The sequence below is a fragment of the Aplysia californica genome, unplaced genomic scaffold, assembly GCF_000002075.1.
Source record: "Aplysia californica isolate F4 #8 unplaced genomic scaffold, AplCal3.0 scaffold00373, whole genome shotgun sequence".
NCBI lineage: Eukaryota > Metazoa > Mollusca > Gastropoda > Aplysiida > Aplysiidae > Aplysia > Aplysia californica.
In genome coordinates, this window is record NW_004797643.1 from 225,891 (window position 1) to 248,615 (window position 22,725).

Sequence of the window (22,725 nt, forward strand, 5' to 3'; positions counted from 1 at the left end):
AGCTTTTGTGTCTGTCAGAATTACTTTTGTATATGTCTTAAGGGGGAGATTGTTTTGTCGGGTTTATTCACACTCATTCAGCACAACAGTTTGCCAATATTCCTCTGTGACACACTGTCATGTTAGCGGAAGTTCAGGACAAGCTTCTCACATTCTGGATCTAACTTTTAAAGATATCACTTTCTCTCAACCATCAAGGATCTTGTTAAAATCAAAACAATGCTACTGCTACATGTGATGAATGCTATTACCTTGAAAGCGGATATGTGTGTTTGTATGCATATGCATGTTTGTGTATGTGTGTTATATGTATGTGTGTATATTACATTTACGTATACAGTAGTCTCCGCCTAAATGCACAGTGCTCGGGAGGGCTCCCTAGCGTGTGTTTATATAGAGCGTGCGTTTACATGAACCTGAGCAAAGGGAGAAAGGGACACAGTCATGTCACTGCCTTGATATTCTAGTGATCTCTCTTGGGGGTGGGGGTCACTTTGGCCGATAATGTGACGACACGTGACTGTTTTGTGAAGGATTCCCCGACATGCGGTTAAGAATACAAAGGCGTTTAGTGGGTGGGGGAAGGGGGGGAGGGCAGAAAGACACACTCAATGTAATTCTTCTTCTTCTTCTTCTCGATCGCATCACAGTTGAAGTCTGGTATCTGTCATAAATTGGGCCGTCCTGCTCAGTTCATCTGGCGGCCCGTATAGTTTCTCTTGTAACGTCAGTGGGGTTGGCCACGTTTCCTGTCTCAGGGCCCTGTGTGTCTTGCAGTGCTGAAGAATGTGTTCAACAGTTTGGTCTGCCTCTCCACACTGGCATTTTGTTGATTGTACTAGTTTAAAACATTTGTACATATGTTGTCTCAGTCTTGTGTGTTGTGTCCTTCGTCTGAAGATAATCACTTGTTCTTGGCGGGACAGTTGTCTGGTGTCTGGGGTGCTTTAAATAGTGTATTTATAATAGTTTTTATTTCTGTGTAGTTAACGCTGTTGTCTGGTTGCTCTTTTTGTGCTCCTAGTTTGGCCATCCTGTCTGCCTGCTCATTTCCCAAGACACCACAGTGTGATGGAATCCACTACAGCATGATCCTCAGACATGGGATGTCCTCAATTTCTTTTCGTAGCCTTGATAGTTTGCCGGAAGTGATTGCCTGCAGTACTGACATGGCATCTGTTAGGAATATTACTTGGCTTTGGGGGTCTACCACATTCTTGATGATGTTTGCTGCATGTACTAGAGCCTCCGTCTCTGCCCTGTAGTTTGTACAATGTCGCCCTGTTGGGACTGCCTCTGCTTGTTGTCGTCCATTTGGGAACTGTACGTACACTCCGGCTCCTCCTCTTTTCACAGCATCAGTGGCAGATCCGTCTGTATAGATCCTTATCCATGCTTCTTGTGGGTATCTTTCTTCAAGCATGGACAGGGTGAGGGACTTCTTGCTCAGGTCGCTGTGGTCATCTTTTGTGGTGAACATAGGAATGGACGTGTGTATAGATATGTTTGTGTTTTTCTTTTCCCATGATGGTGCCTCTGGGGTGTGATTCAGCATGTTCACAGTGGCTGGTAGATGGTCCTGTAGGGATCTTTGGATTTTTCTGCTTTCTTTGATGAAGTTGGATCTTTTGAGTCTTGCGGTGTTTGATCTCGCTGTTCTTGTGTGCAGTATACGATCCTCCATAGCTGTGGCTTTGGTGTACTGTATGAGGGCCTTGCATTCCCATCTCCTCTGCAGGGTCACTATAGATGTTGATTGTTCCATCTTTTCTAAAGGTGTTGACCTCATTGCTCCAGTGATTATTCGGAGAGCCTGATTTTGCACTTTTTCCAGAGTGTATTTGTGAGTCTGTGCTGCAGTCATCCATGCACTGGATCCGTACTCGAGATGGGGCCTGATTGCGCCTAGATAGACCTGTCTAAGTGTTTTCTCATTTGCTCCCCACTGAGTCCCTGCTAGTTTTCTCATGATGTTAAGTTTCTTCCTGGCTTTATTTTCTGCATTCTGAACGTGTTGTTTCCATGTGAGACGCTTGTCAAAGATTATTCCAAGATACTTCTGTTGATTTTCAAACTTTAGGTTTTTTTTTTCTAATGTGAGGTGTTTTGGCTCAGCCTGGCTGAGACTGTAGAGTGTAGCAGAAGACTTTTCTTTGTTTACGGTTACACACCAAGTTTTTGTCCATATAGTGAGTTTGTCCAATGCTAGTTGCATGCGATATGTGGCAGTAGTGATGAATTCCTCCGAGCACCAAAGAACCAGGTCGTCTGCATACAATGCGACATGTATTCCTTTGGGCAGTTCTTTCATAAGGTCATTGATGAAGAGGATAAAGAGCAAAGGTGACATGACTCCACATTGGGGTACTCCTTGTCGCAGCAGCATTTTCCGTCCTTGATATCCATCCACCAGCACACGTGCTCTTCTGTTGTGTAGTTAGGATTTGGTCCATTGGTACATGTTGCCTTGGATACCACTTCGAAGGAGCTTGACTAGTAGACCCTCCTTCCACACCTTGTCAAACGCTTTTTGTAGATCAACAAAAGTTGCAAGCATCACTTTCTGTGCCTGGAAGGAGTCCTCTATTACTTGGGACAAGTATGTTGTTTGGTCCTCTGTGCTCCTGAACTGTCGGAATCCAGCTTGTTCTGGTACTATGATGTGTTGTGCCTCTAGGTACCACTGCATTCTGCAAGCTATGATGCGCTCCATTGTCTTACATACACTGTGAGGCTGATAGGTCTATAGCTTAATGGTTGTGCCTTACTTTTCCCTGGCTTGAGGATCGGGATCATCGTTGCTTCTTTCCAGCACTGAGGTACTTGCCCTATTTTCCAGCTTAAGTTGAATATATCCAGTAGAGTCTGTAACGCTGTGTTGCCTAGGTGTTGTAACATTTCGTTTGTAATTTCATCAGGGCCTGGTGATTTTCTTTGCTTCAGTTGATTTATTGCTTTTTTCGGCTCTTCCATGGTGATGTCCTTCTCCATTGCTTCCGGGGTGTTATTTGTACTTCTTTTTCTTCTTTCCTCTTGTCTGACTTCTTTTTGTCTCTCTCTTGGTATTTTGATGTTGCTTTCTTGAGCATATGCTTTTACAAAGGTATGGGCAGCCCTTTTCTCCATTTCCATCTCTCCTTCAACTTCTAGAGTGATCTTGGCACTTTTATTTCCTTCGTCGTTTAGCCCCTTTACAAGCCTCCATAGTTTTGTGGTGTCCTTTTCCAGGTTAAGTTTGTGCGTTTTGTCTCTCCAGCTTTTCCTGGTGCACTCCAATTTGGTTTTGAGATAGTGGGCTTTACACCTCTGTAGCTTGTTATTGTTTTCTATCCCTGGATGTGTTTCGGCTTCTTCTCTGGCCTTGATGAGGTCGTTATGTGTTTTCTGGAGTTCTGACGTCCAGTATGGGGTGTAATTTTTCCTTACCCCTCTAGGTATGGTTTCTTTTGCTGACTTAAGGATGTTTTCATTGAACTCTGTGATGCATTGTTTATGTTTTTGTCGAAGACTGCGATGTTCTTTGTCAGCTCATTAGTTCTTATGCTGTCTCCAGTCTGCCTTTTTGTAGTTCCATCTCGGCCTTTTCGGGCTGTCCTCTGGCAGGCTCTCTACTATGGTAAGAAGAACAGGGCGATGGTCACTTCCCCTGAGCTGGGTTTCCACTTTTCTGCTTAGATGTCTGTGCAAGTTTTCTGTGCAGAGGGCTGGGTCTGGAGTCGTAGTTGAATGCCAAGCTCGATAATAAAATGTGGGTTGATTTAAAGGATCATTTACAAGCAGAAGATGTTTTTCATCTTGTCAAGCCTCTATTTCTTCTCCTCTTCTGTCTAGTCTGTTATAACCCCAACTCTGGGACTGGCTGTTGAAATCTCCAGCGATGATAAAGTCTGTGTCTGGGACTTCGATGGTTTCTAGCACAAGGTTTTTATCGTTTGGACAATAATAGTTCACTAGATCCAGATTGCCTCTGCTGGTGGTGATCCTGTTGTGGATATATTCAGCTTCTCCTGTATATTTCTTGATTTCAATGGTATTTAGGTTATTTCTTATCAGGGTCAATACTCCTCCTTTTTTTGTACCTTGGCGATCGTTTCTGAAGCACTGATATCCTCTTACTTTAAAGCTTGCCTCCTCCTGCAGGTGTGTTTCCTGTATACAGCAGATGTGTATTTCATTATCTTTTAGAAAGTTTTCGAGCTCTGTTTTCTTGTTTCAGATTCCTTCAGCATTCCAGTGCATGATATTAAGACTTTTCTTTACCTGTTTTGTGTTTGTGTTACCAGTCGCTTTTCTTCCTCGTCTCCTGACACTCCAAGACGATGGAAGGCCCTCCAGTCGCTGGGGTGGACCCCTTCGAGGCTTGGGGCCCGGCACTGCACCTGCCTGGTGGGTCCTCACAGGGCGAGCACCATATCTAACGTTAACTACTTCAAGTGTCATATATTGCAATATTACGTGGTATTGTGGTTCTCTAGAGAACTCTTGCTGCCCAATACCTCCGATTTCAGCACTCCAGCTCCAGGTCCAAGGACCTACCCTGGGAGCACAGGGAGGAATTGTTACCGGATCCCACCCGTAGCCAGGACTTAATGCGGTCCTTTTCCGCATGATGCTCCCGTCAGAGGACTCCTAGGGCATTTAATGACGTGGTAGTGCCACCTACCACCTCACCCCATCCTGGTAAGAGCATCGCCAGTTGGTCCGGGGCTGCTTATTCAACATATTCACAGCTAGCCTCCATTACAGTGGCCGTTCCCTATCCGCCACCTGGGACCCGCCGGGTCGGGGATGGTCGCCCCACCCCGGACTCAATGTAATGATATGCACCATAGAATGTCATGAACGGATAGCCTAAGAGGAAACTGTTGGTGATAGTCATAGAGATGACAGTCCAGCCACATGGCTTTCCAAGCGACTACCCCTGACCGTAAATTCATGGACGACATCAGAATCATAGATCTCTACATTCAGAGAAACATTTCTCTTGTGATTCACTGAACAAATATAAGTTCTTCAAGCGCAGCTGATTAGGCTTACTTGAGTAATATTTAATCCTACATAGTATAATACAGAGTAGAGGCCTATCTAGTGTTTTACAGCTTTCATGCGTACTACGCATCATAGGCCTAGGTCTAACTAAACATTACATCCAATCAGAAACCTTCTCTCAAAGATGCATTTCCAGTGACCTTTCAAAACACATTTCAGTCCCCCAACCCCCAAACATTTCACCGACCAGTCCTAGACCTATGTGTCTGTGGAGAGTTGAGTGTGAAAACGCTGTCCATCACTCTCTTTGTTCGGCCTGAGGGGCAGTCTCACCAAATATCCGGTTTTCTAGGCTTGTTTAATGCAAGCTGTGTGTTGCCTGCAGTGAAAAGCTTTGCCTGTCGGCGCGTTTCGCAAATCGGAGCGTGTATTTAGAGGGAGTGACTGTGTGTTTGTACGTCTAAATTATATAGTAAAAAAAAAAAAAAGGCATATGACGAAAGCGTGTGTTTGGGCGGAGCGTGCTTTTGTATGGCATGCGTTTAGGCGGAGACTACTGTATAAGTATGTGTCTGTGTGTGTGTATGAGCATGTGTGAATGTATGCCTTTTAACTTTGATTAATCCCGTGAGAGTAATGGAAATGACTCCTCCCCCCCACCCCCCCATCCACTTTTCCCAGAGTTCTGATTGACTCACAGGCCACCCTTGGAGAAGAATACTCGCTAAGCAACTTCATCTATGAAAATGACAAGTGCCGAGGGAGAGCAATACAGCAAACTGTGAGTCGCACGACCATTTATGAAAACTGTATTGTTTTAGTTTCAGTAAGTTTTTTACGGCACTTGCAACACAATAAGGTCATATAAGTGCCTAAGATTAGAGGTGTTGCAAGAGAGTATCAAACACAAAAAAGAAGGAGGGGAGATAAAGACGATAGATATTTGATAGGAAAGAAGAAGCAAACCGCACCAGAGCACCTGCCAACCACCCACAAAACTATATTGTTACCTTTCTCATTTATTATTGCAGATTCCGCTTACATGTTAATATAATGTTCTCATTAATGGAACTGAAAGCTTCAGTATTCACATTTACTTGTCAAATAAACGCTTGAGAAAATATACTCATTATAACCAAAGACAAGGGGTGAAAATATGTAGATTTACTGGGTTTTTTAAATTTATTTTTTTATTATTTTATTTTGGTCAGTGTTTTACAGCGCTGGCAACTTCATAAGGTCATATGAGCGGGCGGGATACATCAAACATTTTCAGATGGTAGGAAATTTTGAATTTTGCCAGGGTGGCAGCCGAAGCCTACTCTTATCGATATTAGACCACCAAGGGATCTTTAACATGCGAAAAGTCAGGAGCCCAGAGGAGGGGGCAAAGCAGGGTGGGGCAGAAAGTGGAGACGACGGAACTTTGCTAGAGAGCAGGAAAGGAGGTGAAAGGAGACAAATTTAGAGAAGATAATTTTTCTGTTGCCTCCCGGATTCGAACCCGGGACCTTTGAATGAGAGGCGAACACCGTAGCCTCTTGGCCACGAGAGCCCCCTATGTACTGTTTGAATTTTAGAGAACTTGTTTCCGATGATTTAATTCTCTACATATTTGTGATGTAAATCAGCAACTCTGAATCTTATGAATTGTTTTTGTTTTGAGAATAATTTTGTCATTGTAACCTGATGCCAAGTCCTTGATCCTTGAGTGGAAGTTTATAAGCTCTTTGTGTGAGAAAATTTCTATTGGCAAACTTTACGACAACACCATCAGATGCTTGTGTATGTGTTGATGTATGTGTATATGTGTGTATATATGTATGTGTGTGTATGTGTGTGTATGTATATATATATATACATATATGTATGTATTTTTGTGAATGTATGAATAGGTATGAGTGATGCGTGTGTGTGTAAACTGTAAATGTTTGTGTGTGGGTGTGTCTGTATGAGTGTATGTATTACCAGGGACATCCCCTCTGTACTCGCTTTGTAACTGATTTATATTCATTGCCCCCCACCCCCCTGGCCAATCCCCAGGTACAGTCCAACGTAGCAGATCACATCCCGGCAGGAGGTCACCAGGGCTATGCCTCTCTGGGTGCCCTCTACTCCCAGGCCCGGCCCATGCTCACCAACCTGTACGGAGACATCGTCACACAGACAGAGGGCGCTCCGGTCAGTTTTGTTTTTTGCCGTCGTATTGATTTCATTTCTGCTTTATGGCTGGATGGCGGAGGCTCTGGTGTGGTTTGCTGCTTCTTTCCTTTTAAACATAATCTATTGTCCTTATCTCTCTTCCTTCTTTTCTTTGTATGTTACTTTCTAGTAACACCTCTACTAATTTTCGGCACTCATAGTCATATGACCTTTTATTTATTTTGCAAATACTGTAAAACTCTTTCTAAAACTTTTTTCCAAAAGAGACCAGATGGGCTCAGTTTTCAGGATTGGCAGCAAAAATTGTCCATCTTCTTCTTAACACAAAAGCATCATTTGATAAGAATGGGTAGGGACAGCAAAAAAAAAGAAGAAAAATTAAAGAAATTTAAAAATTATCCCTGAAAGTCTCAGAATTGGCACTGGAAAGTTGTCTGTTTGTCCACAGGGTCATGGCAAGATCTCGGTTCTGCCCACAGCTGAGCCCGGCAGAATCCCATCTCTGTACACCGGGCACCCGTCGTACGCCTACCCCCCCGACACGCCATACGCGGATGTACGCTGTTACCCTGGCACCACTGGCTTCCCAGCCCAGACCAGCACCACCAGCGACTACCCTGGCGGTGCTCCCCCCCTCGGCAACCACAGTGGCGCCCCCGCACCCACCGGATTCCAAAACCTGGAGGAGGGTCGCATCGCCATTTGAGACGTGGGCTGCCACACCAGAGACTGTCTGTGACAGTGTCAGTTTGCTTCTAATGTATGCCTCATCATGTTGAAACCAGCCTGCCAAGTAGAAGTTGTCTAAGTTTGGAGGAAAAGAAAAGAAAAAGAAGTTTACTATTTCATCTTTCCCCATCAGTAATAGGAGTAGTCAGTAACAAAGTTGCTAACCTGCCATTTGTATTTTACCATCAATTCGATTCCAGTCTCAAGGCAAAAAAAAAGCCATTGTCAGGCTTGCCAGCTTTTTCAAACCCCAGTCAGTGACACCCAGCGTTATAACATTAGATTATGAAACAACAAACAAAATAAAATCAACTGGGACTGGTTTTGGTTGTAGTTTATGTAGTAAGGCTCTCAAGTTCTCTACTGCTGATCCTGGGACAGTTGGAAACATTGTGTAATGTTTTTCATAAAACAAACCCTAGAGATAGATGACTATAGAAAACAAAACAGAGCGGGCCACAATCATATTTGTCAGTCTAGTGTCAAGAAATCCCAAGACTGATGTTTGTCTATATGAACTGTATTTATGGCAATCATAGATTTTCTTTTGTTCAAAGGTGTCTGATAACGACAGTTTTTTACCACACATAACTAGTCCTTTACTTGTCCTTTCCTAGCTGTGATAAGTACAGAACAGGTGATTTGAGGAAACTCTGCTCCTGTTTTGTAAACACCTGTATATCTGATGGTTCTGAAGCTTTTGCCAGTCACTAAGTATTATCAGTATTTGCTTGCGTTTTGCCCACAACAATTGTTTACAAGTTTAAGTTTAATTGTGCCAATATATGACTAACAATGGTTGCCAGTTTTATTTTGAATGTGTATTTTTTTCTGAAATTCAAATTGAAACCTTGAAATGTCAAGTTACTGAATCTCTTTTTTCCTTTGTTAAATCATATATATACCTTTCCTTTTGTAAAAACAAGGACTGTGATGCAAAATAAAACAAAAATGAAAGACATGGATAGCTGTGAGCAGAAGTCCCCTGTATTTATTTCAAAGGTTCACCAGTTTAACCTCTTCATTGCTGAGACGTAACCATCAACGTTTGTACAGACATAATAAAAAGTTCATTCAAGAGAGAATAAAACAAAGCCTTAGTATCTTTTCCCTTATTCAAGGAAACAAAACTGCATAGTTGTAATTACATCTCCTTAAACTTGAACTCTCCCAGTAAACCAGTTCGGTAGACAAATGGGCAGAGACTCACTTTTGGAGAATACATGTACAGTCCGATTTGTGTAAGACGGCCACGCATTGTCATAGAGAAAAGTGGCCGTGGAACACTGATGGCCGTCTTAGGCTGGACTGATCAAGATGAAGAAAACAAACAATTCCTTTCTGAGGTCCCAACCGAAGGTAGCCGCATTGTTATTGTTGTTATTGTTGTTGTTGATTTTTTTTTTCTTTTAAAAATTTTGTTGCTGCTTTTGTACAAACACATGGCCACTCGGAGAAGGAGCGACGCTTCTGTCACAAGTTCATGTTGATGCCCATTGTTACTTTGTTTTAGTCTTGGAAAACAGTGACTACTCATCTCACTTGTAATTTGTGCATGAGTTCTGGGCGGGGCTTATGGGTTATGAGGGAACACACGCTTACCTCAACAGCCGCTGAAAATTTGTTACCTATTGGTCAACAGTGGGAGGGGCCTACACGACATGATCGGTTGGAGGGATGATAGGTGATTGGATTATGATGGCTCATCCATAACGCCAGGGGCCAATGCATGATTTATGACAAAACGTAATGGAGTCACTAAAGTGGCCGTCTAAGACAGGTGTTATTGTTTGGTGTGATAGGGTTTGTGTGTTAAAATATGGGGGCCGCGGCCGTGTTGGACTGGAGCCCGTTTTACATAGTTAAATTATACAGAAAAAAAGCAAGGGGGAAATGGAAAGTGGCCATTTGTACAGGTGGCCACCTTATAGAGGTGGCCATCATGGCAGGTTCGACTGTACAAGCAAGTGTACATCTCCACAGCAGTTTAGAGGTGAATTACCATCTTCTTGACCAGCTATCCTGCAGCTGAAATATTAGTAAGGACTTTCACTGACAACTAGACTTTCTGGGAAAAAGTAGGGCCTACATGTATACCACCCATTGAAATAATTTTATATTTAATTTCTAAATTACAGACACATATATGTATATTATATGCTTGACAAAAAATCAAGGAATTACAAAAAGGTAATACAGTGGAACTCGGATTTAACGAGCTCGGATTCAATGAGCATTCGGATTCAACGAGATGAGATAGATTCCCCGGGGTTTTTTTCTTCTTTAAAATAAATAATAATAACCCGGATTCAACGAGCACTTAAATCAGCGAGCTCGGATTCAATGAGGTCGCTTCCAGGGTGAACAGCCCGCACAGATGTGGCTCCGCTCATTTTCCTCCCAGAACGAACTTTATATATTCCTTGAAACCATCCATTGCACCTGGATCGTGAACCATTATTCACTTAGCCGATTGCATGCAACCAATCAGTGGCCTTTTTTAACACCAACACATGTGTTGTTGGCACACGCACGGGTCTACTCTGGTGTATGTCAGGGTTGGATGGGCGGCCTGCACACGTGTGGCTGTGTGTGCAGGTCGGGAGGGGCACTAGCGATCTGGGTGTTGAACGTTGCAGATACAAACGTGTCAGTCTTTTTTTTCCCCTCGGCAACTGATCATTATTACAATGATAAGCTAGTCTTGACGTAGATCTTCGTAACGAATTGAGCGCTGGTCTATGGAATCAAAAGTTGCCGTATGCTAGGCTCTACACAGCAACACAACTTTTGGTAAACAATCGAGATGACACAGGCGTGCATTTGAATGAATCAGTCTTTTTTCACAGCTCATCGTATGCAGGCATTTCAGGTACTACTTGTGACTTCTCTTTATACATTACTTGCTCAGTGCCTGTAATTATCTACACAAAACCTCATGTTTGCTATAACGAACACTCGGATTCACGAGATTTTAGGACAGGCCCAGCGACCTCGTTGAATCCAAGTTCCACTGTAGAAGTTTTATGCTCCCATTAACATAATTTAGTTGATGGGCTGCTTCAGCCCTGCCATTCGGGGCCAACCCGGGTTGATAGGGATACAATGTCTCAAGAGAAAGACAGAGATTTTTGATAAAAATTCACCCTACATAGAAATCGAACTCACATCTCCTGTGTGGGACAGCAAAGTGCAGAAGTGCTATACCACAGACCCCAGTCTCAAAGAAAAAGTTTACTTCTGTAAACAAAATGTCTGAAAGAATATTGAGTAGATTCAGAGAGTCTGACAGCTTTGTTAAAAAAAATCATTGTTAAAAGTGAATATTCTTGTCGCTAGTCCAAGGGGTGGGGGCTCTGTGCAGGAGATTAGTATACTGGTTGTTTATTGGTTGTATTTTTAGTGTACCGGTAGTTGTTTTTACTACCCCGTCGACACAATTCATATAATTTAGGAGTTGGGCTTCCCACCTAGCTTGTTCAGGCCAAACCAGGTCAAGGAAATACAGCATCCCACAGAAAGACTGAGACTCTCAATCACAATTTCTCCCCACTCCTGGATCAAACTTGTCTCCTGCGTGCAACAGTGAAGCGCTCAACCGCTACACTCCATCACAGACGCTGGTTATACAGGTCCTTTGTCAACAGTCACTTAGGCATTGGCGATAGGACTAATTTACTAAAGTACCATGCCTTTTATACCTGTAGCAAATCCCTATGTTGTTTTAGGTTACAATGTCTTGTGTACACAATGATTAATCTCCGATCTACACAAGATAAACTCCCTTGTATCAGAGTTGATATAAACGAGTAACTTGACAGTATGCTAACCTTGAATTACAAAGTTTTATCTGCTCAGTAAGTAGTTTTGAGAAATTTGATGTTAAAAATTTTGAGTTTCACAACATGTCAAGCTTTTTCGAATGCAGCTCCTTGAAACTCTTAATAATGACTCTGAATAATCTTACGATTTTGAAGAGCAGATAGACCATTTGGTTTCTGACTTCACAGTCTTAGTACTTAATAACTCAAAATGGTCAAAAATATCAGACAGAACTTTGTAATTCACAGGTAGCAAGTATGACAGTAAAGCTGACAACGATGGGGTGAACTTTACTTGTACTTGTAGTAGTTTATTAGTACAGGAACAATGTCCAATAAACACAATATTGTTACACAGTATCAAAAACGTATGGAAACAAAATGAAAGATAAAAGGAAGTCTCGCAGATAAGAAAACAGTTGGACAAATGATGAAGACGCACGAAAAGAGAAAAATATTTGAACCCAAACCCTCAAGCTAGACAAGTAGACTCGCGTGTTCGAAATCTTATGTAATTAGAAGTCTTATGCCCAAACAACACTATTGAACTCATTTAGGAAGCGGGTTGCTTCAATCCTGTCTGTCAGGGCCACCCTGGGATGAGGTGAAAGAGTCAAGTCACAGTACATGGCAGAAAGACGGAGATACTTGATAAAAATTCTCCACAACATGTATTGAACTCACTTCTTTTGTATGTAATGGTGAAGCACCTAACCACAACACCACAGATTCTACTCTTGTGTTTGAACCCAACACCTTAAGCCAGACTAGTAGTAGATTCACACATTTTGGGACAAGACAAACATTCCAGCTCCCGATAGAGTGGGCCTTTTTTCAACTATTAGATTACAACTGTTTCAAACCTCCATAAAAACAATAGATAATATAGGAGGCAGGCTGCTTTGACCCTGCCTGTCAGGGAAAACCCGAATTAAATGGGACGCTCCATTTCAGCAGACAGGTATGGAGATCATACTTCATATCGTAACTTCCAAATGCTGGAATCGAACTTGCATCATTTGCGAGGGACAAAGAAGAGCCTGAGCATTAACCACAGAAGCCAGTGAGAGCGACTCAGTCATACATATACTATAGATAAAAAGTTTTCTAAACAACTCTGGCTTGAAAACTTTCAGTCCTAGTCCAAGTTTTGTTAAGAAATTTACACAAACAAGGACTTCATTATGCTGAGAAACAACAGATGAACAGAAAAGAAAGAGGATTTACCACTGCCACTCTCCAACCACCTGCGGTGAAAAGAATTTAGTAACAAAGCAGTGTGCGCATCATAAAAGCAGCTCAGCATGCCAAGAGGGTGGCACTAATGACACAGTCGAGTTCAACATCAAAACAATTCACCATTTCTTGATAGAAATGTGCTGAGCATTTGATATTGAGGCTCTTTCACTCAATGTCTACAAGTATCAGAATAATTAACAGCGTGAAGTAAAGGCTAACCAGAACAAAAAACAATGGAAGTGCAGTCGAACCTGCTCTAAAAGCCGCCTGTCCAAGATACTCTCCTGTATAAACAACCACTTCCCATTTTTCCCTTGTGCTTTTTCTATAATATAATGAAACTGCCTACTTTTCTCCATTGATAATGGGTGGCCATCTTGGACAATTCCGACTGTATAGATCTATGTCGCAATCAGCATGTGACGCTCCTATTTACACTGGTGAACTATCTACTTCTCTTAAAATTTTCACTGATAAAGCTTTGAACATATTCTGCAGTAAAACTTTTGAAGATTTTCCCCTGTGACAACACTTTCACCACAACTTTGTTGCCATTCAAGGAGACGCAACAAAACATTCACCATCAATTTGGCGCAATGACTAAGGCATAACATCATTGACAAGACAAAAGGTAACACAGACATTTCACCAAAAAGAACAAAGATGACTTGGAACAACTTTACATGAATATATACAAAAAAACATGTTTAAAAAATCAACAAAAAATGATCACTTATAACAACCTTGATAATTAATTACAAAAGCTAATTTATTCGCTTGCTGCAGTTGGAAACAAAACCAGTATACCTCACAGAGCCATACATAAATATGCACACCACTACAAATCCTGAATCTAAAGGAAGTGAGTCAGGAATCCCAATTTCAGAGCAGATTGTGACATAGTAACTAAACTTATAGTACTGTAACATAGCAGGAGTAACTAATCCTACATCACTATAACATTGCAGTCAAAGAGAACCCTATAGAATTATGACAATAGTAATAGCGAATCCTACAGCACTGTGACATAGCAGTAATAGCCAAACCTACAGCACTGTGACATAGTAGTATAGTGCGGTCAAAAATTTGTGGCGCAACTTATCCTCAAATATCTCTTTAATGGATGAATCAATGCCACCCAAACTTAGCACAGCAGTTTGTATCAAATGGTCTTAATTAAATCACATTTTTCTACAATAATTGAGGCTAGATTAAAAAAACGTAAACTTCATTAATTCATATCAAGTATTACAAATCTCCATCATCAGGAAAATGGGGTTGTTCACAGCACTTCCTGCTTCTCACACAATTTATATACGCATATATAGCCTACGTCACAGCTCACCAATGATACCTTTTAGTGGCAAAACTTGTTACAAGAAATTGATTTCATACTAAACACATTTTTTGCACTAAAGGCTTTCTAAACATGTGCTCGATTAGATGTTGCGATTACAAAAAATGACAGACTTGCCTTTAAAGTCGATATTGCCCCAGCTGTAAACTTTTTTAAATCAGTAGAAACCACCGACTAGGATTTTTAAATTGGTATTTATGTTCAATGGTTAAGGAGATATTTGACAATAAGTTGTGTAACAAATTTTTGACCACACTGTAGCTGCTTATGCGTACAGCACTGTAACCTAGCAGTAGTAGATAAACCTACAGCACTGGGCTTAGCACCTGAGAAAACCTATGAGGGCTGTGGCAGAGCAACTCAGAGCAGTGGTCAGAGCGGAACCATCAGCCAAACAGGAAACCATCTGCTACAAGCCTGCCCAATGCTAGAGGCACTTAGAAGGAAATATTGGCCCTACCCTGCGCAGGGAGACCCAAAACTCTACGAGAGGACCTGTGGCAAAAAGCATCCTTTGCACTGGAGACTGGGACGTCCATTTGGAGATGAACGAGAAGAAGAGAATACAGCAGAGAATATCAATATATGCCAACAAACTTTCATAAAATCTTTCACGTCTCAGTTATTTATAGAGGTACAAACTGTCTATGTTTAAGAGATGTTTTAGCCATATTCATTATCTATTAAATAAAGACATTGCACTTTTCAAAACAGACACAAGCTGAGGCTGTAGAATCTTTAATAAAATACATATATAATCTACTTGCAAACACTGGGACACAAGTAACACACTTCTTCTCATTGGGGGAAACATGGTGATCAGAAATTTATAAATTGACAAAAAATTTCTTTAAATTGTTACAACCCCCTCCCCCCACAACATCGTTCTCAATCCAACACAATTCTGACACATAATGCTCACTAAAACACTGTGATTTTTAGCAAAGGAAAAAAATTATTTTAAAATTCCCAAACAACCTGATGAGCAAAGAAGATAAAAACACACAATGACCAGTAGCAGTGTGGCAAATTTGTCCACAAAGACCTGTCTCTATGTCTTTTTGATTTCCACTAGTGGCTTCACAGCAGGGCCAATCCACCATGGAGAAGCCCTGCACACATTTGTAATCATCTGTGGCATCTCGCTCACCCCCTCTCTCCATGCCCTCTTTCCCCTTCCACTAAGACATGCACTACTAAAATGAAATGTGTGTAGCAACATGGCAAAATGAGTGACATACTACATTAAGACTATGTCATTAAGAGTATCACATCAAAGAGCTGATGAAACAATACAATTGGGTGAAAACAAATCTGACTGCTTCGGTTCAAAACTTAAAGTCACCACTTGAAGTAGGGGAGTCATAAACACGCAGTTCTGAGATAATCAAGGTTTTGCCTCATATTTTACAATCAGTGATTCATTTTGTCATGTTGCTACTCATTGTTCTTTCCTGGGTATTTACAGCAGAGCAGCATTAATGGTTTAGTTACATTTGCAAACCAACAGTCAGTTCAATAGCTATGATGAAAAAATAAACAGGAACAAGTTGTACCCACAAACTGTCATCAAACAGACACGATGATGTCAGCTGCGGTCGTAGTATGTACACAACTCAAATGCTGTATCAGTGTGTACATCAGACATCCGTAGCAGTGTCTCTATTTGACTGTATGTACAAGAAGGTAGAAGGTGAACGTGCCGCATCATTACCCAATCGTATGTACAGGAAGGTAGATGAACAACATTCAGTTTCTCAGGGCTTGTAATCTGAAATGAAAATTCACAGCAACAAAAATATTACACATGAGATCAATTTGATGGTCAAATATATCAAATGTATAAGTTTTAAGCCTCCACCCACACCAACTATGGATGAGTTGATGTCTTTGGGGGAGTAAAAAAAATAAATTTACCTCATCCATATTCAATTTAACCGTTGGGATCTGTAAAGAAGAAAAGATGCTGGGACCCGGGAAAAGGATCAGCTTAACCAAAGATCAACTCAAGCAAATTAAAAAAAGCAGAGTCAACTATATCACGTTTAAATGATAGCTTAAGACTCATTTGTTTAAGTCTTAATAGGAGTTAGTTAGCAGGAGCTGATGTGTCTTGTTTTCACTGCTGTCATTGTGGGTACGTAATTAATGAATGCTTGAGAAAGTTCTTCCTTATGTGGTTGAACTGGTTTTGTTGTGCATATCAAACTTTTTTTTTCTTGAGTGTGTGAGGTTTTACTCCCAGTAATCATGTCACTGATGTAAAGCACTCAGGGCTTATACTTGTCTGGGACAGACCCCACCCCCCCCCCCCCTCACTCCTCGCAAACTCCATTTACAAGAAAGTGCAGTACAACGTCTGGACCCCCACCCCCCTCTGGGAACTCAACACTGAAAAAAATGGCAGTATATCATCTAACCCCCTCCCACCCCATAGGCCTAAACATACAAAAAAGAAAACAATAACTTCTCTACCTTGTCAGTATGTTAGTGTTTTAGTGCCTATGGAGATTGTTTCAGAATGCTATCAGGTCTGCAGGGGCATAATATAGATTGTCAAGCGACAGAGCTAGTTGTTGAGCGGGACTTTGCGCGATACAATATGTTGTTATCTGTTATCATTACCTTCTGGAGAGGTCATCCTCCTTGCTGGCCTGGGCCGAGTCTGCCGTAGCTGACCGCACCGACGCGGACGGAGCCTGTAAGTCCTTGAGCTGGTCAATGACCTCAAGACCGTTCTCCTCGGCGACCTGCTGGATCAGCGACTCAACCTGGTCTTGGGGCGTAGACAGAGTCATGGCCGCCCCCATAGAGTTCTCTAGGGTCTGTGAACAAAGAGAAATGAGCTTTTTAGTTTTAGTAAGCGTTTTACGGCACTTACAACACAATAAGGTCATACAAGTGCCAAAGATTAGAGGTGTTACAAGAGAGTAACAAACATAAAACAGAAGGAGGAGAGATCAGGATGATAGATGTTTGATAGGAAAGAAGGAGCAAACCACTCCAGAGTACCCGCCAACAAATGAGCTTTACGGTGCTTGCAAATGAGCTTTACGGCGCTTGCAACTGCATAAGGTCATTATGAGAGTGCGGGACACATTAAGCATTTTCAGATTGGTAGGAATTAATTTTTAATTTTGTCCAAGTGGCCCTCGAAGCCTACTTTAAGCAATTTTAGGACCACCAAGGGATCTTGCATGACTTGCACACGGGACCCCTATAATTTTTTTCCCATATCCGAGAAAGCGAGGTGTTAAATCTTACCTTCCCTAAGATCAGGGGTGTGGCTGAAAGACTTCAGTAAGAATGAGCGAGAAATAGCAGTAGGAGTCAGGAGCCTAGGGGTAGGAGGGGGGGGGGGGGAGTGGAGATGAAAGCAGATGATAGAACATACGCAGACTCCTACAACAAAACTCTGAAGGGAACAGAGCAGAATAGTAGTAATGCTGAAAAAAACAAGAAAGAACAAACCACACGAGAGCCAGAGCTGGTTGTAACGGAGTACAAGTACTCCGGTACTTGTACTTACTTTACAATTTACGGTACTTTTACAGTACTCTGGTACATTTTGAGAATCTGTACTTTTACTCTACTCCGATACTTTTTATAAAAGTACTTTTGAGTATTTTTAAAGTACATTTTGAGTACTTTTGAAGCTTAATGAAAGGGTAAGTGCCGGCATTTCTGATAATAATTTATGGAACAAACACGCGGGCGGGCACAGCCGATCAGAGTTAAAACCTGAGATCAAAGAACGGCCCGTCGCGTCAAAGATCAGCCACTTTTGTGAATATGATCACAAGCGTCGTAAAACTCCATGAAACGGTACAATGTTTGCCCCAGACGGGATCACACCGAGGTGTGAACTGACCGGTGCGTTTCTTTTCCCCAACCATCGCACTCGCATCTGAGCTCGCCACCTAAACTTGCATCACTCGCTGGGTGGGTAAGGCCTACAAGTTCGCCCAAGCAGTATCACATTGATTTGTGAACTCTTCCCCTGAATTGTAATTGGTGTGTTCCTATACGTTCTTATACTAACCGTTCTTATACTCTGACCGTCTAGGTGTGGTCACAACGTAAAGGTGCATAATGACAAAGACGATGGGACTCAATCAGAGATGGAAGGTAAGATTTTTGGACAGGTAAAGGGGAAGGGCAACTGGATAAACGTACATAAAGATCTCGAGACTCACGATAGGCTGATGAGTGTATATAAAAATATGGCATGCCTCATGCCACTATGCAACTGTCATCGGTCATCAAGGTTGACCACTCTTTGCTCATCAAATGTCATAAACCCACCCACGGGTCATGTCAGTTCATGGGTCACTGTAGATTCTTCCTTGGCTTTATCAGCTAAGATCCCGTATTTCCCTTGCTCTCGAGCACTGGGATCTTAGGCGGAGACTACTGTATTAGAGAATCTTTGGTTACACTACACTTACTAGACTCTAGGAAACTAAATGTATTTTGGTTTGCCGTGGGCGCCGTGGACTGCACAGTGTGACCAAAATCTGTCTTACCATTATTATAATCAATTGAAACTGAAACTGAGTTCTCAATGTATATCTAACAATTTTTTAGGCTATCTAAATTTCTTTTGAACTTTTTTTGTGGTTTGTGCATAAGGCTACCTTGATTCCTTGAGGATTGGTTAATGAAGAATTCAAGGCACTTTTCCATTTCTTTGCAGGCCATTTTCATCAATTCTAAGTTTTCTTAAGAGCAACTCTGTCTCTACATTTTCTAATTTGGATACTTTTCCTACTTTCCGACCTCTTGGACTGACTTACATTTGATCACATTGTCTTGCTCAAACAAGTTTTATTTATAATATCACTTACTCACTAGTTGTGTCTGTTTGTGTGTTTGTTTTGATTTTCAATTTCACGGACCATTTACCACCTACGTTCAGTGCGTATATTCAAACGCTTTGAATACTGTTTACATTTTTAGTAATAAATAGCCTAATTTGTCAAAGATACTGGATATGTTATTCAATATGATGTTTTGCATTAGCACTGAAGTGTTTTAGCATATTAGCAGAAAGTACTCAAAAAGTACTCATAAGTAAATTTTTTAAAAGTACTTGAACTCAAGTACATTTTACAGGAAACTACTTTTACTGTACTTAAGTACATATTTTAGATTGTACTTAAATTTGTACTTAAGCACCTTTTTAAAAGTACTTTAACAGCTCTGACGAGAGCACTTACACACCACATGGTAAAACTGAAATACTCACCGAAGTTCTAACATCAAGGTCTTCAAACTGCTTCTCAAACTTCTCCATCACCTGCTCCACCTGAAATGACAAAATTCACATATCATGTGTAAAAATGTCGGTAAATCATTATGGTCATACAACAATTGTTAGAATCATCCCTTGACTTGAGCAATAGTGAAAACAATAATTGGATTTTAATTAAAATTAAATGACAGATAAAAAAATATCTTCACCAAGTACTAAGAAAAGCAAATTGTCTCTTTAGAATAAAAAATCGAAACACATAATTTTCTGAACCCTCAGCAACTTTGAGGACATTGATATTTGTCTAAATAAATGTCAATTGAGACACTGATATTTCTAAAACAAAAGTCACTTAAGATATTGATATTTGTCAAACTAAATGTCACTTTAATGATATTTGTCTTACTAATTGTGACTTGAAGGTGTTGATGCATGTCAAACTAAACGTCCTTTGAGGACCCTGACATTTTTCACACGGTTACCAACCTTAGGTAGATCCATGGACGCCATTGCCTTGTCCAAAGCCTTGCAGACTCCAGAAATATCTTTGGTTATCTGAAAATTGAAAGGATTTCCTTCTTAAAAACAATTAGTGTCCTCCAAAGCCTAAAATACAGGAGGAAAAAAAAAAGACATCAACAACAATATTCTTACAATAAATCAAGAAGTATTGCCAGCCTACAAAATATTTGACATAGAAGAAAGACAAATGCCGTACATTTCATAACCAAGGATAAACATTTCAAAAACTCTCAAAACCCGAATTGTACCAGCTTAGCTTAAGCTTTAAAAAAAACCCACCCCTTCTCCCACAACATTTTCGTGTGAATTATGCAGAGAGGATCTTCTTTGGTGGACAGAAAAGTTAATAGAGATAATTCTGACATGAGTCATTCTGTTACGGACTTACATTATTTAGTGAAAGAATACACAGCAGCACATGGCACTAGAGCACAAGCCAACACTACGCATGTCACAGAAGTAATCACACAACACTGGAGCACAGACCAACAGTAACAGGTAATCATGAGGTATTGGGGCACAGACCAATAACTCATGTCACTGAAATAATCATTATACAACACTAGATCACAAGCCAACAGCATGCTTGTCACTAAAGTAATCATAAAACACTGGAGCACAGGAAAACACTATGCGAGTCACTAAAGTAACCATACGACACTATACCAAAGGCCAAAAACACACATGTCGCTGAAGTAGCAACAAGCAACAAAATAAACAGTGGTTTAGGAACTACTTACATCAGCCTGTTTACTAAAATATGTATATAACTTCAGATTCCCGAGTTTCATTCTTTTTTCTGTTAAAAAAGATATTTGCAATAAATTTCACTTAGAGAAAACTAAGCTTCTCTCTTATGAAAAGCAAAAATAGACACAAACAAAGAGAACTCACATTTTTCATTGCAAGACCCGTCTGAACTTTGGAAGAAACAGCATCGACTCGGGCAGCAAAGCGGAGATAGTTGAGCGATTCATTCTTTTTACGAATCGCATTTTCAGCATATATCTGGGCACCTTCCACATTCTTTTGTTGCAAGGCCTACAAGTCAAGAAAAACAAAAATATTATATACTATATTTTTCACACAGACATGACATAATACCAAAAAACCAGACTTCATAACGAAAAACACAGAAAGTTTCTTCTTATCTCATGGAAATATTCCCTTCGTTACTAATAGAAGAGAGGCTAATGAATGGTAGATTTCTGAAAATAATTTTTTGTGCTCTTCACCGTCCCCGAGAAGGCCTGCCTACATCTTAGTTAGCACCATGTTAGACTATAGTGCAGGTGACCTAGGTTCAAATACCAGACAGGGCATCCTTAAGCATGGACTGTCCGGGGAGTTTTCACAGCCCTCGTTAGAGACGGACGTGAAATTTGGAAGTCTTGTCTCTTGAGTAACCATTCAGAGTTTACCGTTCCTTCAACCTTTACCATGAAATGTTGAGCTGAAATTTAGATCTCTCTCTCATTCTATACTGTGAAATCTTCTATCCTTTTTACAGACCCATACAATTGTGCTTTTGGTTTCATAGCAATGAGAAGTAATACCTTGGCAATAAATATTGTTGAATTTCAAGTACTGCACAATGAAAATTTTACCAACAGAATTTACTCAGAGGTACCGACAGGCCATAGACTTTTCTCACAAGAAGTAAGTCCCATGGCTGAATTTAAAATTTCCATTGTATATTTCACATATAACAAGAAAAATCTTATGTCAACACACTTGTACGTGTACTGTAACTGTAGACTATTTCCTTCTCAATTTCTGTTAACTAAATAGGTAAAATTACAATAGATACCAGCACGAGAAAGCAACATTGCAGGGAATATAGAGTTGCATTCAAACAACTCCATGGAGGAGCCTTGGGTCAAAGAAAAAAAATCAGCCAATGCTGTACACAACTTGAAGAAAGAAGATTCAAAGTACAGTGGAACCAATGGCCACCTCTATAAGACAACCACCTGTACAAACAGCTACTTCCCATTTTTTCCCTAGCAAATAAAAAAAGAAAAAAGAAATTACAATGACAATGCAAGACATCCACCTGTCAGAGACAACCATATTTCTCCTAAACCGTGGGTGGTCGTCTCAGACAATTTTAACTGCATTCCACATACCTTCTTTACTTTTGCCTGCTGGACTTTTTGGTCCTTTTCTGCTTTCCTTGAAAGTCTTTCCAACTGTTTTGTTGTGAACTGAGAAACAAAATAAGAAAAATACGAATACAAGAAATGACAGAACTGAAAATACACTAAAATAATAACAAGATTTAGTCAAATTCAAATCTTTTGCAAAACTATTTCCTTTCTGTTTTTTAAACCAAATGTTTACATTTTATAATCAAAGTCAATCAAAATACAAAAGGTCACATTATCCCAGTAATCACTGCTGGTTTCATTTTCCACCAAAAAGAATTCTCGAACTATGGGCATACAAATTAAATGACAGACATGCATTCACTCATATATGAGCATTTCTAACTATGCTCATAAATTTATAATAAACTTTTATTCAAAAAGACAAGCATAAAATAAATATCATCTCATTGTTAAAGCCAACACTCACCCTCAGCTGAAAAAGCATGTCTGCAAGGAAAATAAGCAAAAGAAAATATCAAAAGTGAGACATCATCATCGGGG

At 40.6% G+C, this 22,725-nt stretch overlaps 2 protein-coding genes across 2 annotated transcripts in view; one reads left to right on the forward strand and one right to left on the reverse strand.

The window, feature by feature from the left end:
* LOC101852945 overlaps positions 1–8,966 on the forward strand; it is a gene marked incomplete in the record, with an annotated part of 13,388 nt that extends 4,422 nt beyond the window's left edge. Inside the window, 3 exon segments of the mRNA XM_013085429.2 lie at positions 5,671–5,770; positions 7,033–7,170; positions 7,601–8,966. Of these exon segments, the coding sequence (XP_012940883.1) occupies positions 5,671–5,770; positions 7,033–7,170; positions 7,601–7,858 (496 nt within the window).
* Positions 8,967–15,180: 6,214 nt separating this feature from the next.
* Positions 15,181–22,725, reverse strand: part of LOC101853103 (charged multivesicular body protein 1a) — an 11,659-nt gene continuing 4,114 nt past the window's right edge. Inside the window, exons 2-8 of the mRNA XM_005103460.3 lie at positions 22,652–22,671; positions 22,204–22,281; positions 20,969–21,115; positions 20,039–20,107; positions 19,547–19,606; positions 16,924–17,123; positions 15,181–16,069 (exon numbers count right to left, since the gene is read on the reverse strand). Coding sequence (XP_005103517.1) covers positions 16,048–16,069; positions 16,924–17,123; positions 19,547–19,606; positions 20,039–20,107; positions 20,969–21,115; positions 22,204–22,281; positions 22,652–22,671 — 596 coding nt within the window. The 3' untranslated portion in view covers positions 15,181–16,047. The remainder of the gene's footprint in view (positions 16,070–16,923; positions 17,124–19,546; positions 19,607–20,038; positions 20,108–20,968; positions 21,116–22,203; positions 22,282–22,651; positions 22,672–22,725) is intronic.